General features: G+C 33.6%; 2 protein-coding genes across 2 annotated transcripts in view; one reads left to right on the top strand and one right to left on the bottom strand.

Moving 5' to 3' along the window:
* Positions 1-8,686, top strand: part of kon (kon-tiki) — a 34,091-nt gene extending 25,405 nt beyond the window's left edge. The window contains exon 25 of the mRNA XM_053768925.2: positions 284-8,686. The gene's annotated coding sequence lies outside the window, so the exon portion shown is untranslated. The remainder of the gene's footprint in view (positions 1-283) is intronic.
* LOC128683369 (alpha-tocopherol transfer protein-like) lies at positions 8,680-24,001 on the bottom strand. Its single transcript, XM_053768934.1, has 7 exons — positions 23,875-24,001; positions 14,282-14,471; positions 13,805-13,964; positions 13,261-13,322; positions 10,662-10,855; positions 9,763-9,967; positions 8,680-9,421 (listed from the first exon to the last, which is right to left on the bottom strand). The coding sequence occupies exons 2-7, from the start codon at positions 14,463-14,465 to the stop codon at positions 9,213-9,215; spliced, it is 1,014 nt and encodes a 337-aa protein (XP_053624909.1). The 5' UTR covers positions 14,466-14,471; positions 23,875-24,001; the 3' UTR covers positions 8,680-9,212.
* Between the last annotated feature and the right edge of the window lie 1,342 nt (positions 24,002-25,343).

Below are 25,343 nucleotides of genomic sequence, written 5' to 3'. Positions count from 1 at the left end.
CGAGTTTGGCTATAGTCGAATTCATGGGCATAATACATACCCATTTTGATATAATTATGTTGATTGCTATTTGGGCACGTTCGAATTTTACGGCGCCCCTGTCAGCTTTTAACTAAAGTCTGACAGAGTGGAGGTAGGCGGAATCGAGTGGGGAGCGGAGAGTGTCTTTACTGTTGTACTATTTACTATACTGTGCCTCAGGTATGCCTTAGACTCTTATCCTAGGGGTGTCTCGAGCTGTATGCTAGGGGTGTCTTTACAAATTATCAATTGCATGTTACAGTGACCCTAACTGAACACTCAGGATGCGTAACCCTGACCCGTCGTCTGCAAGAACGAAAGGTCGAAATGGTGCCAACGCCATTCTTACTCAGCAATTACAAGGTCAAACATGCCAGTCGAGAAATCACTCTGTAAGCCCTACTTCTTTTATATTAAAAAAATATTATACCGTCGTGTCTGATTGGTATTGAATTTTATCCTTTGTTTTTTTACACCAATCAAAAATGGAATGTTCACTTTTTGTTACTCGCGTTGTTTTTAAATTAAACCAGAATAAATTTTGTATTGGAATTAAAATTGAATTAAATTTTCTGCTAGAACCCGGCTCCATTGCTCTGTTGCGTCAACGCAGCGCGTTGCCGATCCGCTGTCCTCCGTTGGTTTTGAAATTGACGTACGAATCTCCAATACAATTTTGTGTTGTACGTTGACGGACGTCGGAGCATTGGGACCGGGCCTACACGTAATAGGGTAGTTGTCAAATGTGTCAAAAACAAAAATGTATTGGGCTTGTATGATAGTGGCCACAAGTGACCTCACAAATGTTGAAGGCAAATACCGTTTTAATTATACTTTAATAAGAATAAGATTAATAAGAACAAAAAACAAGAACAACAAAAAACCGTTTTAATAAGAACAAAGAAATAAGAAATATTACTAATTAAATTGATCAATTAAAGTGACATACATTTTTATTTATACACAGGCAACTACCTTTTTGTTCTATATGATCGTCCCATTACCGTCTGAGTTATCTAGAACATTAGTTTACCTAACTGTTATTACTGGCATGGTGTAAAACGGTTGACCAATGAAATAAAATAAATTCATCGCACAAATTATATTAAGTAACACATATTGGATGGGTTATTACGAATAGAATTGTAACCAAGTGAAAGCTACTTCAATTTCTTAATCAGGTACCTATAAAAGGTTATAATACCTTTTTTTTTTTTTACTAATAATTATGTGTTAAGTAACAGAAAAATAAAAAGTAATGAGGCCCAAGTTATTGAGTTATGATAATTTTAAGTATAATATATTGACAATTGAAGTTTTTGTCCACATTTATAATACGTTGAAAATATATATGTTCAACCGAATTGGACAATGATTATGAAGGTGCGTTTAGTTATAGATTAGATATAGTTTTAGTGTTACCATTACACCAATAAAAACAGAAATAAGCATTTATAGATCATTTTCATAACAGAGTTTTGCAGCTGTAAATTTGCGTTCATTGAAAATTGTGCTTTAAGGAGTCATCGGTAAACATATTTTACATTGACAATAAGAGACGCTGTAAGCGAGATTATGGCAAATTTGTTGACAATGCAAAATATGTCTTCAGCGGATGCTTTAAAGCTTACATTTCAATGAACGTAATTAAATAAGATCTGCCACCATTGTTAGCAATTAACACACTCGAAAAGAAAAAAAGAATGAACATAATTTTCAAATAGAACCATAGACTTTTAGTACATCTTGAATGCGTGAAAAAAGGGTGCATACGCGTTTCATTCTTCAAAATATGTAATCGATGATTCGATCGATTTAGTTTATGTTATTAACGCCTTAATCGATATATTGAATAATTGATACAGTAACATAACCTCGATAATAGAATAGATTTTAGTATGACTTAATTAAAACATCACAGTACCATTATACATATAGTAAAAGATATATTTTTAAAGTTATACAACGCATAGTAGAGTATGTAAGTATACACAAGTGACTGTATTAAATCTCGCTTTATTTCTTAATATGTATTCTTTTGGTCTTAAACTAATTTTAGAAGTATTAATATTAGTGGCTATAATATATTTTTGTTTTTATTTATGTCATTGCATTTATGTGTGTCAAACCAAACTGAGGGTCTTTGTCCTCCTCTTATGATTGTGTGCATAGTTTTTAACCCCTTAGAATTTGGCGACTAAAGCCTTTTCTGTGGCGACTTTTTCTGTATTTTTCTGAATATATTAATTATACGCATATTACCAATAATAATAATAATAATAACAACCTCTCTACACCCTTAGCCGCCCACGTCAATGTTGCCCCTTTGTCGCCAATCACGGCGACTGATTTGAGGGGCCCATCCAGTGAGCGGCGAGTCACCACCTGCCACTGAATAGTCAGTTATCATGATTATGGCAGGTGACCGAACTCTTTGCAATAGCCCATTCTCAGTCCATCCAAATTTCATTATATAAACCAGTATTTCTTTCCATTATTCTGCAATAGTTCACACTCCCGCCGAGACCTGCTCATGGGCATATCATTTCATTGGTATATCCGGGAGCGGGTTTTGGCGGGAGACCTACACAACATCAACATTCTCCAAAGGGCCTCTACGTGTTGGATCCATATCCCCACGCAAGCCTCTCAAAGGACCGGACTTAGTGCCGTGAATCCCAAAAGGAGATACAAATAATAATAAAAAATGGAACAGAATGTGCATTTGCTGCAAAAAGAATAATGCTAAGAAAAAAGGTAAACTAGCGGTCGTTGTGTAGTAATATTGTCGATGCAAAACGCTTTAGTCGCCCCGGAAAACTATTGTTAGAGATTGTGATTGACTTTTTTGATAGAAATTTGTGCTCGCGGCCTCTCCGGTTGGTTTAATACTCCAAGCAGCATTTGATTTGGCTTTATTGTAGCATTTAAATATATATTTATTGGTTATAGATGAATATTCTAAACGAACGATCCTATCGAATATTACCTCATACCGTTGAACTGACTGGATTTAAATAGTTTAATGAATAATCTCAGCAATAAACTAAAGATAATATTACAAGAGCAATGTAAATAGCCATGCAAGTTACAGGCCTTGGGCGTTGGGCCCGACTAAGTGACGTGACGTGGGACCTGGTATTCTTATACGCAACTTGTTATTACCGTAACAATAAGTAAGTTACACCAGTCAACTTTGACGGTGAATTTGGCCGGCGCGCCGCTGACGTTTAGACATAATGGTTAACTTTGCGTTTTTCTGCACAGTGAAAAGTTGACTGGTGCAACCGACTCTAAAAGTATATGTGAGAAACCAAAAATTCGTGTGACGTAACATAACATTACTTTGAATATATAGACAATAGTGGCAAGTTATATGCTTGGCGCGTCATTTTTGAAACTGTGATTCACTGACAACATCGATATAAATTCCGTATTTTTGAATGGTTATATGACGAATGATTTGAAACTAGTGTTATAGATTGACAGGTAAAAGCCTCCAATGGTTTAATTAATGTGAAGTAGTTTGACATTCGTTTCCTTCCATGCGTCACAAAGTCAAAATTAACGCTCGGAAATTAAGAGGCACGGTAGTAAGTTATGCGCGACGCTTCAAAATTAAATTGCCCAGAAGTTCTGTATATTACATACATAGGATAATACACCCATAAAATCCTATCTAGGTCCTATTATAATGACTTGTTCTCATAGTTTGTTTGCTACTTTGAAAGCCAAAAGTCCACCGAGGACTTAGTTTAATTTTGCTCGCGTTTCTTTAGACCAGTATTTTTATATTTTGAGAAATGTACTGCCAATTATGAAACTGACCTCAGCTATGGAAGTTAAGTTACTTGAGGACGTTTCGTTTTACTATAATGAGTCGAGTTAGACCAATTTGTTATTCGATATGCCAATATATATTTTAAATGCCTAGAACCATAGACTGTATAAATAAAGTTATAGATTTATATACGCACTATATAGAATATTTTGTTTTGGGCCTTTGGGTTTCCGTGGCATAATTTTTATAAGGCTATATTTAAGTTGTGTGTTGTGCAGAGAAAACCTCATGTAGCCACATGAGATAGAACTATTCTCTAACTTTTCTCTCGTGTATTTCTAATACGTTTTTCTCATTCTTGTATGAGCGAAATGGAAGATACGACGATGTCTAAAGTTTTCTCTGTCTACGGTGTTAAATTTAGTGTACAACCTGCCAATCAAAACAGGTAGACGTATGGAAGAGGAAAATTAGTATTTAATCTATAAATATATAGATGCCAAAATAACTTTCTGTTATAATGTGCCGATTTGATGAAGTTTTTTAACTTATAGTTTAGATATAATGTCGGGGCACTAGTATTAACCCAAATATACTAACATATGTTTGTTTATTAGATATAGAGTATCCGCTAAGTGCAAGAGCACGCGGCGTGTTCTACCCGTCTCTTTCATAAGTGTAGCGCGTGACAGAAATATTTGACACGCGACGGATCCGCGCCATCTCTTTCGCACGTAAGAATGTGACTGAGACGGGCACAGACCGCTGCGTGCTCAGCGCAACGGACACCTTAGACTCCATTTGAATGAGTCATAACGCCAATGCCAGTGCCAAAGTGACTCTTATACAATCGTTTATTGTTTGTTAGGTATTTCATATAATTAACTAGACTAATTTTATTTAAATTAAGTAATTAATTTAGCTTAAGGCTTCCTAAACCGAACTAAGTTGAGGTGTAACGAATAATTTCTATTTTTTTAAGCTAGGCTGTTAGGATAAGTGTGCCATTGATTACTTATTTTGTACTTAAAATATTATTGTTAGTCTATCGTTTAACACAGTCAAATCCACGGATAAGTGAGATTGAATGGAATTTTAAATTGATATATTTGGGCATCGGGCAAGAAAGAGTTAGTGAAGCATTTTAGTTTATGATGTTTAGATATGTGAAATTGAGAAGGCAATAGGAGATCACTCCTGAATATAGCCTCCTCCATACAGAAATTGTAGTATGTGTTTTATTTTCCATACTGACAACCATGAGGAATATACAGGAGGAAAAGTTAATTAAATTAATAATTTGATTAATGTGGGTTAACAACGGAACCTTTTGGCCTTTATTAATATAGCCAGATTGCCAACAAACCAATGTTATATTCCGAGCCGATTTACGATATAGAAAATTATGAATATTATTAACAACAAAAATGCTATATGCAACCTACATTCGACTGTGGCGTCTGCTGATGAGTGACGAAAATGAAAGTGACGACACGATTTTTCATTTAATTTTTTAAAAACGTAACCTAACTATCGTATCTAACTTAACAGTACGAGTTGCAAACTGTGGCTCTTACACTATCATTTCGGTAAAGGTACTGCGTTAAACGTTAGATATGTTTATTTAAAAAACTATTTTTCATTTGGAGTATTCCGACTATATATACTGATGGTGGCTTAATATGATGTACATAATTTGATTTTAAGCTTTAAACGTTAAAGTTTAAAATCGATTGAGTCGGTTACAGGAATTACCTTTTTTCCTCCGTAGTAAATTCTAATAGAAACATTAATCGCTCTGTAAAAAAAAGTGCCTAGTTTCATAGTACGGTGATAAGATTTCGCGTTTCATAGAATTGTTTTAAGGTCAAGAGACTCATAGCATTTATAGATGTAACTGTATGCAGAACAATTACTATACTATTAAAGTTCATTTATATAATGTAACACACTCTAAAAATATATACTACTAATGTTTATTTGCAAGGTTATATAGGTATATAAGTAGCAAGTAATTTTGCAACAATTTTGATATTTCAAAGAAATCTAATTTTAAACTTCCGCGCTGTATTATTAAATATAAACAAACAAGTGTATAGGGTAAATGGGTGTTTCTCAGAGCGTTTCGACTAATGCGGCCGCGCTGTCATTACACATTTTCAAGTTAAAAGAAATACAAGAATTAGTTTTACTATCAGATTTTAAAGTAATTAATTTTATGAATGATTGATTTTGGAAATGATTAATTTCTCCAGAAAATTCACGGATCGTAATGACAGCCCAGTCGCAGTGGTCGAAACGCTCTGAGAACCACTGTACTTTTTTGTATCGAGTAAAAAATGTAGATGCGCGATTCACTAATTATTTGTTTTTCTTTGATAATTATTACTACTTTTTTAAAATAAGAACTGTCTCCTTTACTTCCTCAAAGTTTCAAAATATGTTTTTTTATAGTTCTCCTCAGGTGTTTCAAGTGAACTTTACCTCAGATTTTCGACGAATAATATTTTAGTTTGTAATCAAAGAATTTATTTTGGAAAGCCAAAGTTTAACTTTAATCATTTATTACTAACATATTTTCCAGAATTATAACGCACGTATTCTTCTTGAATTCTTATACTATGTCTAGCACAATGTCTTAGTTGTAAGATTAATTAATAATAATCGTCTTCATTTAAAAATAACACGAAAAATATTAAATAAACCGAGACGGGTGGAAAAATGAGGGGGGGGAGACTTTTGCCCAGCTGTGGGACACATCACACAGGTTTGCTAAGGAGATAATCATATGGTTAGGTTACAGCATCATATTTTAGTTGGCAATTTAATTAATATTTTTGTCAATTTACTTAAACTTAAATTACTTGAATTGCGCAGTGGTTAAGGGAATACATTTTTATTATTGGTTGCTATGGTTTTTGTGGTTGGTTTTTAATTTTTTTTTAATACTTAATACTCCCACTCAAATTAAAAAAATACACTACATTGACATATATAGCGCCTGGATTATTTACTCACAAAATAACGGCGTAAGTAATATCAGGTATACTTAGCAGTTTCGCAGTTTTCTATCAGAGATATCTGATTCAGATCCATTGATGAGGTCAATAAAGCTCAATAAACATTGCCGTACCGTCATCTTTGTTCCATTGCGCTTGCGCTGCAGTTTCAGTTGGTTTTGGAGTTTCAATGTCGAAGCCTTTTGCTCTCGAGGCGCACTTGACCTGGAACTTCCATTGTTTGAAATTTCTACCATCAAACTTCTCAATTTTCATTGAATTTAAATTTTCCATTTTGAATTGCGATCTTCACTTTCTTTGGAAAAAAATTCCCGGGAAATATTTCCTTTCTTCTCCTCTTTACTCAATATCTATTACCTTGATCGGCTTTTCTGGGCCCGTAACCACTTAAATTACTTAAATTGGGCAGTGGTTAAGGGAATAAAATTAAAGATATATTGTAAGAATTGTCAAAAGTACGTTTTTATTATTGGTTGCTAAGCACCGATGCCATAGTCTTTTTAATTTAGTTTTTTAATACTTAATAATTATTTTTGTTTATTCTGTATTTATTGGATGAGACACTTTGCCTAGAAGCTTATGTATTTACATAGTAATATTTGTGAGATTTTTCTTTATTATCCATATTATACGTTGTCGTTTCGTTTTGATACTAGTCGGTAGATCTGCTTTTTGGGTCGACAAACAAAGTATTTTGTATGTGCGGCACATTCATCAATATTGCTATGTTGTGTGGTAATCTCAAATGCAAAACGCCCCTTTTGTTCTAAGGAATACGACGTTTCCCTACGTACTATAGAAGTAAAAATCTAATCGTATAAACTATTACTACAAAAAGGGAAATAATTTTGTCAGTTCGACCTATTATATCCTATACAAATGGGACTCATCGGTTATAAAATGTATTTGTTGACTTTAGTTGTGATATTTATCCTATTATTTTTTTCACTATTGAACCTAGCTGATTATCTCCTTGCCACATCAGATATTTATCGCCTGTATCTGTGGTAACAAATATACTTCAAATGTACTATATTGACATAATCTCCTGAGGGTATTAAATCAACTAATTTAAATCGTACACATATATTTTTTATAAGCAAGTATGTGTTGATTTTTTCTAATTCTACGCACTATTCAATATTTTGATATTTCGAAAAAGTTCCTAAAATTTCCTTTTAATATGTAAACAACCATTGAAGTCCAAATATCGCCCATACAATTACAAAGGAAATAAAGATAATCAAATCAAAAACTTCGAATAATAATATCCTTGCTAGAAAGTGACGGCGACATAATATATTTATATATTCAAGGTTGTCCGTTTTTAGTATTGTTTAGAAATGGACTATAATATAAATTGTCTATGCTTTGTGTATTCGTGTAATAATGGAGAATTACTGTTTTAGTAGATAATCTGCCAATATGTCTAGTAATGTATTCGTTGTTTTAGTATACTAGCGTTGCACTGGTTTGTCTGCCCACTGCGCAAAATTCCTATACGTGCCATAAAAATATTTTAACACTTTGTAAGGTTGAGAGAGGCAAGGGCCGAACTCTGGTCTACGGATTGCGTATTTTACTTAAAAGTTACAAATTATATTTCTTTTTATTCAATATTTAGATATAACTTTTTTGAATTGTGATATCTGTAACCTGAGTTTAGACATATAGTCCACCAAGAATAATACTGATTGTCAATTTTGAGTTCTATTTGTTTAGGCATAAGGGTGATTTCTTGTTGGACTAGGCCCCGTTTGTTGCATTTTGTATGACCGTTTATTTAATAAGATGATGTGAATAAGCATTAATTTCTACCATTTAGGTAGTAAATGGATTTTTTAATAAATAACAAAAACTACAATATATTTTTATTTCCATCCTTTTTTTATTACAAAACTTATACTTAAATCAAGATTCTAAAGTATTTAGTCTTATATGAGATTATATGTACATATTCACCATATGTAATTTTACTCAAGGATTTTTGAATCGTATACTCGCAAATTGTACATAGAGGCAAAAATGCGTCGATACTTATTAGATTAAAAACGAACACCACATCGTATTACGTATACAAACTATTTTATTACTAATCCTACCGGTATTTACTTATATTGTATTAACCGTGTCAAGGCGGGGGTTCTTATTAAGTAATTGTTAGTCTGAATTGTCATATTACAACTGGTCATTCGGAGAATATTGAAAAAAAAAAAATTTAACATTATTTTTACATAATAGAATAGTTTATACGTATACACCGCAAATGCTGTACATCTAATACCTAGATTTTAAATGTTACCGCTCGATTTTTTATTTAATTCTACCAGTCAAAATATGATACTAAAGACGAAATCTAGTAAGTACCTACAAATAAGAATCAGTCCATTCTAATCGACTTCTAACTTTCTGAAGTTCCCCGTAAGTCCTCGCATGGCGTCGCCCACGGCGTCTGCGCCTGCGCATGTATTTGCGCCGGACCGTAATGCGGAGACGGCGCCCTCTCTCGCGGCTTCGGAGTACATCTCCAGCCGGACCGCCATTTTGTCGTTCAATAATAAAATGTCCCGTTTCGCTGCCAATTCTTCTTTCCACAAATCTGAAATAACAAGGATTTTGTTAAGTTTATTGAAATGTCGAAATGTACGTACTTACACCTAATTTTTATAATTTATCGGACCTTATATTGTGTAGAAGCTTTAATTTATTTTTTATGTCCATTTAAAAGGCATTGCTTATTGTAATATTTTGTAAATATTAATTTCTTTAATAAGTGCATTATTCTTGTTTATAATAACTTTCTTTTACGAAAATAAGTACACAAAAAAGACAACCAACGGCGGACTTATCCCATGTAGGGATCTCTTACAGTCGACAGGCGATAGTTTAAGAGGGCATGTATACCGTAGTAGAAATAGAAATTCTTGTGTGTCAACTCACCGATCATCTCCTTCATTGGCATAACGCCGCCATACTCCTTCGGTAACAGTTTCTTATCGATCTCGACGTCTTCCGCGGCGCTGTAGAGACGCACCCTTTTTCTTATCTTGTCGGATATGAGCCCCATGCCGAAGTCTAGTGCGAACTTGATCGTCGGGTGTACATTTACGCCGTAGATCTCTTTGTGTCTCATTGGAATTGTTCTCTGTAAGGGATAATAATATGAATAGGACGCAATACAAAATCTTTTATTCTATCGACAACAAAACTATCAATTCTATCGACTACAAAATATTTTATTCTATCGCACGCATACCTAGCTAAAATATACATATACTAGTTACGCTCCGGAGCTTCGCTCCCGTGCGAATTTCGGAACAAAAGTTACCCTATGTCCTTCTCCGTACTTCAAACTAAGTGTATGCAAAATTTCATGAAGATCGATTGTGCAGGTAAAGCGTGAAGAGGTAACAACTTTCGCATTTATTAGTTAGGATTTTAGCACATGTTTAAATTTTTTTAAAAGATTTCCACAACTGGTAGTATTCAAATATTTCAATGAATTATTTTTAGTTCCATTCTCGTGTTATAGACATCGCAAGGTTCTGGCACAAAATGATCTAAACTGTTCAACAATACGAAATACGATGGGGACGACAGAGTGGGAACGACCGGGAATAAAGGGAATAGAAAAACTGTTCAACAATACGAAATACGATGGGGACGACAGAGTGGGAACGACCGGGAATAAAGGGAATAGAAGAATAATAATTTTTTCAGCTATAATTTTTTAATTAAGCTTTTTAACACTTAATCGACACTTTTTTATCACCCACATTCCCCAGGAGTGTAAATGGCCACTTAACAAGACTAAATCGAAAATTCAAATATCAACTGACCTCCCCATTTTTCACTATCCGCACAGCCTCTTTGGGGGTGAAGAGGGTGAGGTGGGGGAAGGACACGCCGCTGCCGTCGGCGAAGTGCACCAGCCCTCGGACCTGGGTTTCCTCGTCTTCCATCAGCGTTTCGTAGCAGATGCCCATGACCCGGCACATATCCTGGTTGGTATACTTGTACGGGTCGAACACGCCTGCGAAAGGATAATTTGATTGATGGGTTGGAAGGCAAAAGGAATTTCCGGGAAGATATATGTAAAAGGAATAAGGGTTTGTAAACGGATACATTTTAAGGATGGGACACATATGATTACTTAATTTACTAGACTCCTTCGTCCATCCCGTCTCCCACTTTTTTTGGGGTTGGGTTTCCTCGTAGATTTGCGCTAGAGATGTTTACTCCAGATTGTACGAGTATTTGACTAGATTTATATAAAAACTAACAGACGGTCCCGGCTTCGCTCGGGTAAAAATCTTTTCATTTTATATATATCTTATATCTTACATCTACTTATTGCAAATACATATATACTTATGCAAATATTTCAGATATTGTTTTTTGCAGTTGGTAACTACTTTCGCAAAATCTGCCAATGTCAATATGCAATTCGGTAAAAATTTACAAAATGTTTATTTAAAAATTGTTTAGATATAATGCACAAATGTATTCGTAACAGAATAGGTGAATCACTGACGAAATTAAGTTTGATAGATTGTGTCGAACGTAGATGTTAGGATATATACTACCTATCTTAGTTTGTGGTCTGGAATATTCTGCTCATAATTATTATCCAATCACCTCATTGAAACACTTAAGATGCCTTATACACTTAGTAGATTATGCAATTGAATTATTGACTCACGAAACTGGCGTTTTGTTTTGAGTTTTGGATAGAGTAATTTGGCAACTAAGGTGTTGTAAATTCGTTGCTTAAGTTTTACGAAATTTCGTTTACGTCGCTTGACTCATTTGGACCTTTTCATCAATGGATTAAGAGTCAAATTGCTAAAGATACTATTATAAAAATAAACTGCAGTTATACTGTAACCTCTGTCTTGTTTGTCTGTCCGCGATTAACTCAATCATAACTGCATGATAGAATGATGTCTGAGGAAGGTTTAAGGGTGCATATAATTTATTATATTTTTACCTGAGCGAAGCCGGGACGGGCACACAATAATCACATAAAAACATTAATATTCATGCAATGGTTAAAATTCAACAGAGTACAATGTTTGAAAATATCAATGGTACGTGCTAGCGGGCATAGATAAACAAGAAGCAAAATAACGGGGCAATGACATCAAGATTTGAGAATAATGTTCTTGTCGGTGTTTTCTAGTTCAAGTTCTGTCTATTTGTCTGTATCTTCTGATACAAAATGATCATGAATGAGGTGAATGTATTCGTGCCAATTTTCCTGATGTACAAATGGGTAATGGTCAATGATAATAAATAATTCTAATACTTATCTGTTCCACCGAAATAAATACATACTTAATACGATCTTGATGTGGTATGCTGAAAAGCGTAGATATAATCATGTGGTGCTATGAAGTTGATTTAATAACTATCTATCTATATGAAATATATATCATGGTAGGTAATACAAGCATACATGATATGTTGTAATGTACATTGTACGTTCAAATAGTATAGCAATAATATATAAACTATTGAATAATGTTAGGTAATTCAAGTATTTTTTAATTACTGAAATTGAAAGAATGAATGAGTATGCAATATCAACGCACGAAAAAAAGAGAATCAATCTGTATTTTTAGAAATCAATCTGTGAAGTAAATGAATTACAATAGAATACAATTTAATTGTATGTTGTCATTACATAAAATTATTATCTACCTACTTTACATAAATTTGTCGCAATATCGCCGGTATTACAATAGAAATAAGATCATCGCGTAACTTCACATGTTTGTGACCGTAGTACTTAAAAGTTTTGTTATATATACTTTCTCCAGTGTCGCCTGCCTTTTAAACAAAATTATTTACCAATTGAGCTGAAATTTTGTTAATAAATCACATTGCAATTCAATAAGTAGGTAGATACTAAAGTCACGTATTCAAGTAAGCTTTTAATAAATATTTTTTGCTAATCAGTAAAAGGCGAAAGATTTATGCGTGTTGAAGGGAAACTAGAGATTTTTGCTAATAACTATATAATAATTATTTAAGAGCCTAAAGCATAGAAACTAAAGTTTGTTAGTTATAATGTGTTTTCTAATATCATATGAAGTATATACAGTATAAATAAATATGACATAACAATGTATATTATAAATGAGTAAGTTTGTTTGTTGAGCGTCACGCCTAAACAACTGGACCGATTTTGATGATATTTGGCACGTATATAGCTACTTATAAAAAATATTTACCACCTAGAATCTGTAATGTAAGGGGTTGTGAAAGATAGAATACTTACGCGGGCATGAAGTGAATTGTAATTTAATGTAATGAAGGTTTAAAGCTGACGAGCCTACGCAATACATATAATAATACATACAGACCTTTGTGCAATGAGAATACATACTGGCGATAAATATATACCAATGAATATAACCAGATATTATGGATTACCAGGCCTGTACACGACTACGCGCCGACCACCCCTATCTTTGAATGGACTGACGAAAATGTATCTGGAAACAAATAAAATAAAAATTAACTTCTATTTCGGTACTTACATCATTATCATAAAGTATTTTTTTATGAATTTAACGCATACTGATTGAGTTAGCTTAAGTGAACTAAAGCTAAAGTGAACTTTCGTTGTGCAATCTAATTTATAATATTATAGAGGTAAGCGTTTGTGAGTTTGTATGTTTGAGGCGGGTTATCTCCTAAAATATCGAACCGATTTAAAAAATTCTTTCACCATTAGAAAGGTACATTATCCAAGATTGCTATAGACTATATTTTATCTCAAAATTCCCATGGGAGCGAAGCCCCGGGCAACATGTTGTGAAGTATAAATTTCATTTCAAAGCAATTTCATTCAGCCAATCTTTGGGCAGAAAGAGATAGAAGTATACTAAAAGGATGAACGTTAATAGTATATAAATGAGACAAAACACTCGAGGAGGAAAGAAAGATAATATCGGTATAAAAGACATGATCTCACCCCAGGTCAATGAGCTCCATCATGGTCGGCAGTTTGTAGTCGAGCTGGTTGAAGGCGATGCCCCAGGACTGCCGCAGAAGGATGTACCTCTCAATCGCCTCCTGGACCATTGGCACGCTGAACTTCTTCGCGCGAAGGAATCGCAGTAGAAAGCTTGAGTCTGTAGATTTATTTAGTTTTAAATTATTACACACGTTATTGTCCTTATCGTAAATTGTTGGAACAAAGAGGAATAAAATTTAAAATTATCTTCTTATCTATCCAGGTTCATAATCAGTTGACCATAGCACAGAAGTCAATCGAAAGTTCTGTAGACTATAGTGAGATGAATAGACAATACTCTGCTTCTATTTGTGGAATCTACTTACTTAGGGTACTGCTCCATCCGGCTCCCGAGAGCCTGTGACATGGCATTGTCCATCTGCCTCAGCTATTCCTAGCTAACTTTTGCGTCTGGTCTTTATAGAATCCCCTTACCCAGTCTGACAGCCATGAACTTCGGGTTCTGCTCCATCCAGTTCCTGAGGGACGCCAGAGCCTGCGATCTGGCGTTGTCCGTCTCCCTAAGCTGTTCCTGGGCTATCCTCTGCGTCTCACTGGCCAGGGGACAGCGGTATTCGTCCGCTGGCGTGAGGTACCGCTTCGTTAGTCTTCTAGACATGTTTGTCTGGAGGACAAATAGTATAATTTAGAGTGGTGAGGGATAGATGGCGTTAGTTAGCTATTAGCTAATGGAACAGAGGAAAAAATAGTCTCATTATGTCAGAATCACATTGAATGAGAATTTCTAAATACTGTAACTACTTAGTTTAAATAAAAATATCTACAATTTAATTTATACAAGTGATTTTAACATTTATTTTCTTCACTTTACGCGTCATATCCATACTAGTCCACACATTAAGAGAAAAGGTTCGTATTTTTGTTTGTAATAATAAACTAAAAACTACTGGGTCGATTTTAAAGAAATTTGTTACATGGACAGGCAAAACCTTTATATTGGCTACCGAGGGAATGTATGTGATTTAAAAATAAGACAAATTTATGAGGTAGAATATATAGTATTTGTATATATGTAACAATTTATTAAAAGGTTTCCCGATGGTTTACTGCTAAAGAATGCCTTTAAATCCGTTCTTTATATATAGTCTTGATAAATAAAGTTTTGATCTTGCAACATGAAATGAGACAACGAGAGGCAACTTATTCAATTTTGTACCATTCTTTTATGCCGCAGTAAGCGATGCCGGCTTATAGGTAAGTGCTAATTATATGGGTTGTACGTTTCAAATCTCAAAAGCCAGTGATAAAGACAGGTGTCGAGAGCGGGTTTATAAGAAACTTGTTTAAAATATGTTGAAACGCAGTCAAAGTCACAGTCACGCTTGTTTCAAGATCTGTTACATCACAAAAAAATGTATATCGCGGCTTTCTTAGTATATTGTTATTATATTCAAGTACGAAGTTTCTTTTTACTTCTTTCTTTGTATGTGTTTTCTTTGTGCAATAATTTACATTGCGTATTATATTGAGAAATTTATACATATGTAAATCCTATGTAAATCGTTCAGCGGTTTTGGAGATATGAGGTAATAATAGTACATTATGATATTAGTGCGTTAAGATTGAAAATTACGTGTGTAATTAAAGAAAACAGCGACTGTAATTTTCAAAGCGCACATGCGAAGTTTTATAACATATATTTGCGAGGAATTTAATAAAACTCGGAAAACGAATAAATCTTTAATTAAGTACTTGTTAAAGTAGTTATAATTTTTAGTAGTTTAAGTAGTCATATTATTTATCTACTAAAGTTAAATTTATTAATAAAATGTTGACCACTTCTGACATAAAAACTTTTTGCTAAGATTAAAAAAGCATCAATTGACAACCTCGGTGGCGCAGTGGTAAAGTGCTTGCCTCTGAACCGAGAGGTCCCGGGTTCGATCCCCGGTCGGGTCATGATGGAAAATGATCTTTTTCTGATTGGCCCGGGTCTTGGATGTTTATCTATATATGTATTTGTTATAAAATATAGTATCGTTGAGTTAGTATCCCATAACACAAGTCTCGAACTTATTTTGGGGCTAGCTCAATCTGTGTGATTTGTCCTAATATTTATATTTATTTATTTATTATATTATTTATCGTTCGCCTTTAGACGGAGCGTCTTGATAAACCGTTCGTTTTGCTTTACTTTATTTAAAATAAATATGTTTTAAATTACAATAACTCACAAGTGCGTAATGAGATACAACACGATATTGAAATTGGTGAAATAAATGACCCTTTACGAGCAAATATTGTTATAAAAAATATTACATACATACAAGATATGCAATACCAATCCTTTGCAGTCGGGTAAAAAGTACATTCCCATTTTTAACAATAACAAATTAGGTACAGGTATTTTATATAATTAATGTAATGTGCGTGTTCCACTGTGGTAATTATTATCTCCCGTTTCTGTCTATTGAGCCCTTAGATTTTTGGGCATATAGGTATATACCCCTAATAATTAGTCATGCTATCTCTCACACACATCCCGTGTTCTCGGTTTCTTAGATTTTTCTTCGCTTTGTGCCCACTGCTGAGCACAGGCCTCTCTTCGCGTACGCTAACTCCTCTGTCCTGTGCCTCTCTCATCCATGTACAACCTGCTACTTTTATTATATCGTCCGCCCATCTCATCGCAGGTCGCCCGACACCTCTCTCGCCGGCCCCGGGCCACCATTCAGTCAGCACTTTACTCCACCTGCCATCACGCCGACGTGCAAGGTGTCCTGCCCAGTTCCACTTCAGGATCATGACCGCGTCTCCCACGTCCCGTAATTTGGTACGCTGTCGGATCACGGTGTTTCTTCGGATAGTCCAGATTTATTTTCAACAAAATTCAACAATAAGTACTGTGAAGATTGTTTACATGTTAGGACTTATTTGTCGTAACACGTAAACAATCTTCAAAAATCATAGATAAAAGAAATATATATCGTAGAACGGACTTTACTTACAGCTTTGACATAACAAGTAATAGGCATTGATCCACATTTATTTTACTTAATTAAATATTTATGAGTTAGACAGTAACATATTGCAATACAAACCAAGGCGGGCGACCTTGACTCGAGCGAAATATCCGGTTTAAATATTACCATAGTTACTCAAGCAGTACCTATATTAACATATAAGTTCACACGACATTAGTTAAGCTTTTACTGTTGAAGTAATAAAAATCCCTCTCTTATTCTCGGGTTTCTCCCGGTGGCCGATTAAAAATAAATATGTATTTTTTAAGGAAACACACGCCGCGCTAAGTATCACAAATAAAATCAATTCTTAATTTTAAATGTGAAACGTATTTCTGTCTGGCATTGTGTGCTTTCACGGCTAAATCGCTGGGTCGATATCGATGAAATTTCGAATAGACATAGTTAAAGACCCGAATTAAAAGATAGGCGAGCGGTCAACAACTAACTGTTGACTTACTTTCAACATTACACATCGTTCCTATTGAATTTTATTGAACCTATTGACGTGCAATAATGCTAGCTATAATACTCAACGTAATTTAAGTACAATACCAATGCCATTATTGCACAATCGTTGCATATCAGACAACAATACTGCAACTTGTGGCGCAACTTATAATTGCCGTTGTTGTTGACCCCAACTTTAGTGTGTCAGGCGTACCAAAGTAGGACTTATCTGTAAGTACAGACTTTATGTGTTGGTGCGCCCCGCTGACTATTTAAAAGCCTTTATTGTTTGTTTGTTTACTTCTTCACTACATAGTATAAAACAAAGTCGCTTTTCGCTATCTGTTCCTATGTAAGCTTAGACCTTTATATTACGCAACGGATTTTGTTGCGGGTTTAATTTTTTATGTTTAATGGTTTATGTTTAGTAGAGTGATTACAGAGGAAGATTTATATATAATGTAACATGCATAATATTGCACCCGTGCGAAGGCGGGGCGGGAGCTAGTTATATATATATATATTTCTCTTACTTTCTGTCAAGGCGTTCAAATTCAAATTTCTTTATATATGATGGAGTACCTACTAATTCCATAAATAAATATGAATATATTAGGACAAACCCATGGATTTAATAAGTATTGCCTACTAATTCTATTAACAAACCACACAGATTGAGCTAGCCATGGATATAACATAATTTCATTGTCATCAAAAAAAAATACTTAAGGTCTACGGCGATCTACTTCCAAAGCCCAGGTCGTAGCAATCTTCGCCTTAGCATTTTCAAAGACGTCGATAAACAAATGTAGGTTTTATGTACCACAGATTTAGAAGGGCCCCGCGCGCGGACCCTGGAATACATTAATTATAATGTTAAAATTTCGTCCTAATTTGTCACGCGGGATGATAAATACTTTGTAAATTACATACATTAAAGTTTATATACACTAGTCGTTCGCCGCGAACGTAGACCACGCGAACACAATTTTTTTTTTATATATAAGATTTAATGTCAAATATCTCGAAAACACCTTTTTCAAAGTTATAGTCTTTTGGCTTCACACGGCAGCGCGTGCCGTGTTTAACAATATAAAGGTACTTACAGACCTATCTATATTTTTTAATTATCTCTTTACATATAAAATGCCTTATAGTTACTTAATTATAAAAGATAGATGTATTGTGTCGCGGACTTTTTATGGATCTACTAAAAACCTATATTTTTTTTTTAATATATTTATTTCACATATAAAGAACAAATATATATAGTACATAATAGACCATTTTAAACAAAACAAGTACCTAGTAGTAAGCTGCAATCTAACACAATTGTTCGATAAAGTAGGACTTAAGTTTATTTTTAATATTTTTAGGAGTTAAGTCATTTTTTACAGAGGTGGGTAGTGCGTTATTTTTGTAGTAGTAACAGTAGGGCCGGCGCACGCACGATAAGATTTTCGGTCGCGCTTTTTTTTCGAAGTACTTTACAAGTGTTCATTGATATTGCTGAAAACTATTCATTTCAAAACAAATATATGCCTATAGCAATCTTGGATAATGTAGCTTTCTAATGGTGTAATAATTTTTGAAATCGGTTTGGTAGCTTTGGAGATTACCCGCCTCAAACATACAAAGTCACCTCGCGAACACAATATTTTTTTACAAAATTGTGAATTTTTCAAAAACGGCTTAGCGAATTTTGTTGCCCAATGAACTTAAAAATTCTATTGACAGATCCTACATACCTTTTAAATTTCACCAAAATCGGGCCAATGGTTCGGAAGTTATTGCGTTACAAACATACATACAAATAATTTATTTTTTCCCCAAGTAGAATGTGAGACTTCGCTCCCTTCGCTCGCTCGGTCAATAAAACTTCTCCAAGAATCACACTAACTATTAAAAAAACCGGCATCAAAATCCGTTGCGTAGTCTTAAAGATAGACAGCGAGAGGCGACTTTGTTTTATACTATGTACTTTGTGACAACATGTTATATTTTGTTGGAATACATAAATAAATATATACTGCATTGGATAACGGAATCTAATTTGATATGCGTCGATATTTCTCGAATCCTTCAATTTGGAAATTTTTAAGCACATTTTTGAGCGTTCATGTAGTACAGGCAAATTCTAAAATCTTGACATCGTCACCTCATCATTGCTTCCAATCAGGTTAGATTGAGGTCAAACGCACTCAAATCAATACATATAATAAAATTGAAGAGAGGCCAAATTCGTACATTGGATATTAAAACAAAAGAATTATGGAATATGCTTAGTTACTGATATAGATGACAAAAATATAGTTTGGGAAATTTTTGTCTGTCTGTCTGTCTGAACGCGCATCACTCGAAATCTACTGGACCGATTTACTTAAAATTTGGTATGTAGGTACCTTATATACCGGGTTAACATCTTATATACATTTCAATGTTTCCGGTAAATGGTCAGGCTCCCGTAGGATAATTTAAAAACTAATTATGAATCAAAATACGCGATAAAACAATTACTGAGATTTTTCTATGAAATTCACGCGGGCGAAGCCGCGGGCAAAAGCTAGTTAATAATAAAATAACACTGTTCGGTGTAATTTTGTTATTAAGTAAGTTTTATGACACACAAAAGTCAACAACCGGATATTTTAATACAAGCCAAGGTCGACCGCGATCAACTTGCAATATCTTACGAACACGTATGTGTTCTTTAAGTTTTGAGATGGGTATTTGTTAATATGTTTTTACGTATTATATTTCAGCCTACGTATAGGAAAGATAGCGATTTTGAAAACAATATAAAAACAATTTCTATTACAAACTTTTTTGGATAATACCGATAATTTTAAACGTAATATTGATACATCGTCTGTTTGAATCCTCTTTATAACGGCATTATAGTAAAAAATGCCATTAATAATATACGGTATAAAAATATACGGTAAGTGTGTGACACAGGTAACTACATAAGGAAAATAATGCACTATGTGCTTATATTTTATATATTATATAGTTCGACTCAGGCAATTATTTTTTATCCAAGTTTATATAAGTCTAAGTGACCTATAAATTATTACTTGAAATGCTAACTTTACGAAAGTACGATCGGAGCGCAGACATAATACCTAGCTTATTGCCAAAGATAGATAGATTACTTTCATTATGATTCTTGCGATCGCGCAGACCGATACACTCATTATACTGATTATGTCGTGATTTGCCGGATATTTTCCGGGATCTGAAGCAATGGACAAATTTGCAAACTTCGTGTAACTATCTATTGCGTGGTAACTTTAGTTTTTCGGGTCACATTGACAAACACAGAAACTACATATTAAATTAATTATACTGCCGTCATTTTTAAGCTGCAGTTAGCGGAACATAACATATACACGATCTCAAACAATTTAATAAAATTTAAAAGTACTTAAAAGTAAGTATAAGCACTAGTAAAATTTAAGTATAAATAAATTTGAAACACGGTTAGAATGTAGCGTCTAAACCTGTTTCTAAATGAAATATAAAACGCGAATTACTTTCAAACCGATCATTCTATAAGATCAATGATAATTTTAAACTGAAATAAGTATATGCTAATTTAAACAATTCCTATTGCAGATTTGTTAAGTGCTTATATAACTTATATTATATTATTATATAACTTAATCAAATCGCTGTACTTGACTCTGAAACTACGAATACTGACTTTGAACTTAGTTCAGGCTGGATCTAATCGCTTAGTAAGAAAACTTGTTAGTCCAGTAATTTATTGTATTCCATTACAATGATAGGCCGTCCTAATATCTGGCTGTCCATGTCCTGTGACATTTCGAGCGTTTACTTGAAGAAAAAGTAATATTAAGGGTATTTTCTTTTTATCTTCAAAAAGTAAAATCTTTTATTAACTGGTCCGATAGACCATGTGCGTTTTGCTCGGGTAAAACCATAATAAATTATACGCCTAAAATTTCCACAGGAATTTAAGATATCTATTGGTGAAAACCGTACAAAAATCCGTCCGATAGTTTTCGAGTTTATCGCGATCCTACACACAGATAGATTTATAGCAACAGGTGATTTCATTTATCCATACTAATAGACTATAAAAAGACAAGATTCGTATTTCTCTTTTTTTTTTTGTTTTTAATAAATAAACTAAGAAAATACTCGATCGGCTTTGATGATGAATGACGGCACATGGGTGGTTTTACCCGAGCGAAGCCAGGTTGGGCCGCTAGTATTTTAGACATACCTAGCATTATAATGCTTTATATACCTAACTCGAGCACAGAATCCAGTAAACAATATGACAACGACATTTATTTATATCAACGTCGAATCGATGTCAAGATTTCTATATGACGCACTGATAATGAATTAGACTTACAATAAATTAGTCTTTAAATACAAAATTTGTATTTAAAGACTAATTTATTCATAGATATAAGAAATATAATGAATTTATTATAAATATAAATAAATAATATATTAGGACAAATCACACAGATTGAGCTAGCCCCAAAGTAAGTTCGAGACTTGTGTTATGGGATACTAACTCAACGATACTATATTTTATAACATTTACGTATATAGATAAGCGTCCAAGACCCGGGCCAATCAGAAAAAGATTTCCATCATGACCCGACCGGGGATAGATCCCGGGACCTCGCGGTTCAGAGGCAAGCACTTTACCACTGCGCCATCGAGGTCGTCAAATTAATATTTATAAACATTAAATATTTTAAAGACGAGACACTTTTTCTCACATTTAGAATTGTTTCTCTTTCTCATCAATTCTCGGTTCCTCAGCCGTTGAGGCTCGGAGCCCAGAATCCGCTATCACTTAGAATTTTATTGAAATTGTTTCATTTTTTTATTATCAACTACCCTAGCATTATATAAGCAGTCATTTGGGGGGTGATTTTTTAAAAAAGCCTACTTAATTTGAACGGGGTTCTTTTACTACATGCATATGCAATTTCATCGAAATGTGTTTAGTCGTGAAAGCTGAACAGACAGACAGACTTTCGCACTTATAATGTTAGTATGGCGGAATCATGACATCCACGCTCGCTAATCGCTGCACTAAGTTATCTTTACCGACTAAAGCTTACTTAACTAGTTACTTATTTATTATTATAAACTAGTATACATTATATAGTATATATTAAATAGTATTATTGTAGTATATACTAGTATATATTATATAGTATTATTATAGTAAGTAGCATTAGACTGCATATATCGAATATGATTGCTCATCACATCTTATCAATGTATCTGCGTCCACCGACCTACTTTTACTGGACTGATAGGTTGAGAAACCTCTGTGCACATCATACGTGCAGAAATGTCAGATGTTGATTAATTTTCGTCTGTGATTACCCAGATAGAAGGAGAAAGGTATATAGTCTTATTTTCCGACTCACTTTTGAAACGAACTAAAACATAGTATGGCATTATTACTCAATGATTGAGTGAATAAGCCGTATTTAGAAGCCTGATGACTTCTATATTTTAATAAATATAATACCTAGTATTTTGTTACCCTGTCCCCATCATCGATAAAGCGTATCTTAATTTGTGTGCTAATATAATAATTATAATATATTTAATTGATTTCATTTATGTATGAATGAAGCCACTGAAATAATTTGATAAGTCTTAATTATTCATTATGTTAAATAGATTTACAAATTAAAGATTTTTACCTGTCCAGTTCATCCTAGTTAAGTAGGTATATGTAGTTTATGTGATATTTATTCTTATATGTATGTATACAAGTATTTATGTATAATATTTTTATGTATAGGTTCAAAAATATTTGAATTAAAATTTTCGTTTTTTTTTTAAATATATTTTATGCACACGCCATTCTGCCTCTATGTACCACATCTCCTCTCACGGGTCTACTGGAAGAGATTTCATTTTAAATAAGTAGCTCCCTTGTACTCATTTTTATAATGTAATTTGTATTTTAAATTTTTTGTGTACATAAATTGATACTCCATTTTGCATGCTGCAACATATCCATATATTGCAATATTTGTAGTCATATTTGTAGGGATTTATTCTACACCAGTACCTACTCTAAAGAATAAGCTTTAAAACAGTTTCAGTGTTCTATTATGTTAATTATAACATATTCTAGGTATACATTTATATTCCATAAGCAGAAACGAGCAAGGGACTTCTTAGAGACTTGTGAAATAATGTGAGTTTAAATATACGATTTCATAATGCAACAAAACATATTTTGATATCATCTAATTTCATTATTATAACAAAGACCCATGCTTAAACTTGACTAAACTATTATAGAAATAATACCTGTTTTATTACTATTTTAAATAAAAACAGAAATGGAAATGTAATGTTGATTAAATCAGACTTTTCTTAAATAAAAATTTTGAGATATAAAGCCAAAATTAATAAAAATAAACAATAACAAATCGCAGAGCCAAAGTATTGTTGTAACATAAACAAAATCGCAAAGCTGTTATAAAATTATTTTTTATCACTTTCTAATTCACTAAATAATAAATCCCACGAAAGTCCGTTGCTCGTTTCTTATAAAATGGCGCGTAAACTCACTTGTCAAAATGTTTGAAATCCGAACACAATTTTTTTCGATCAAGCACGGGCGTCTGAGACCGCGAGTCGAGTAACACTGGCCACTAAGAACACTGCATCAGATGTTTTGGTTTATGATGATGGTTGCTGGCAGTTCTGTCAGAGATATTTGGAAATCTGTGGTTTTTGTGTGTATCCCAGGTGTTGCCAACCTTTTTCAATGTTTGTTTTTCGCCGACATCAGTTTTAATGATAGTGTAGTGTAAGAGGGTACATAGTGATATTTATTTTTTTTATAAGTACTTTATCACGGAATTATTGAATCTTAACGAACAAATATTTAAAATTAAAAAAAAAAAACAAGAAAGTACCTAAGATTGTAAATGGGAATCTCAACTTACAAAAGGTAGTGTAACAAAATATAATCTAAAAAATAAAAGGAACTTCAGGTATCATAATTTGAAAAGAGAAAGGGAGTAAAAAGATTTTCCTCACCCCATGAGAAAAGCCGAGGTGGGCTACTCCTGCATTACTTCACTTTGTTGCATAGATGATTAAGGTCACTCACTCTTTGCCAGAAAAATGTAACTTGCCGTAAACTACGCCATTATGTACTATTATACAATAGTTTTTTTTTTTTTGCCCAATTATGCCATTGCGGCGTTTGCAATGACGAACGATTTTTTTTTTTATTCAAGAAATTACTTATAAAGATTTTATTTTTGCCAAAAACGCGGGAAAATAAGGAGAAAATTCTTTTTGATGAGTGAGCCTGGCATTCTCTCCCCGCATCGATATTTCCTAAATCCTACTATTTAGGGAACTTCAAGACAAGAATGAATAGGCATTGCATGAGCTTGCGTGTAAGATGTCAGACCTCATATCTGTTTCCCATCAGTCTAGACAGAGTCAAACGCACTAACGAATTTCTAAGAAAAAAGTACAAAGTTAAATTTATACTTATGTGACGTGAGGTGATGTGACTTGTCTAAACGATATCGCTTGTATGGTATAGTATGGACATACTCAAATTTCGTTTGCGTCATAGAGCATCAGTAAAATTTGAATATCTCCACACTATTCCATACAAGCAATAGGTACTGTGTTGACAAGACACATCGTGTCACATTTGTGTCAATAAATCTAATACTTGCTGTAGTCTATGACAAGAGATAATTTTTGGTAAATTGCCTAATGAAATGAAAATGTTTACTTATAAATGATAACAAATTGCCCTTCACTAGGTCTTTAATAATGCAATTTGGTCTACAACATTTTGGGACATAGCTATAATACAATAGTCGTGGTAATAAAAACACATTTTTGTAATCTGGATTTTCTTGCAACTTCATTCGCATAAAAATATTCTACAGTTTAAAGTTATTAGGGATAATATCACACTACGTTAGGTATATCTATAACTAAGAAACGTGTTTAGAAAACACAACTCTTAACGTCATAGAGTCATGTCTATATTAATTAATAATTCA

Source organism: Plodia interpunctella, chromosome Z (assembly GCF_027563975.2).
Source record: "Plodia interpunctella isolate USDA-ARS_2022_Savannah chromosome Z, ilPloInte3.2, whole genome shotgun sequence".
NCBI lineage: Eukaryota > Metazoa > Arthropoda > Insecta > Lepidoptera > Pyralidae > Plodia > Plodia interpunctella.
Note: the sequence above shows the minus strand (reverse complement) of the source record. Positions and strands in the feature narration are given on the sequence as shown.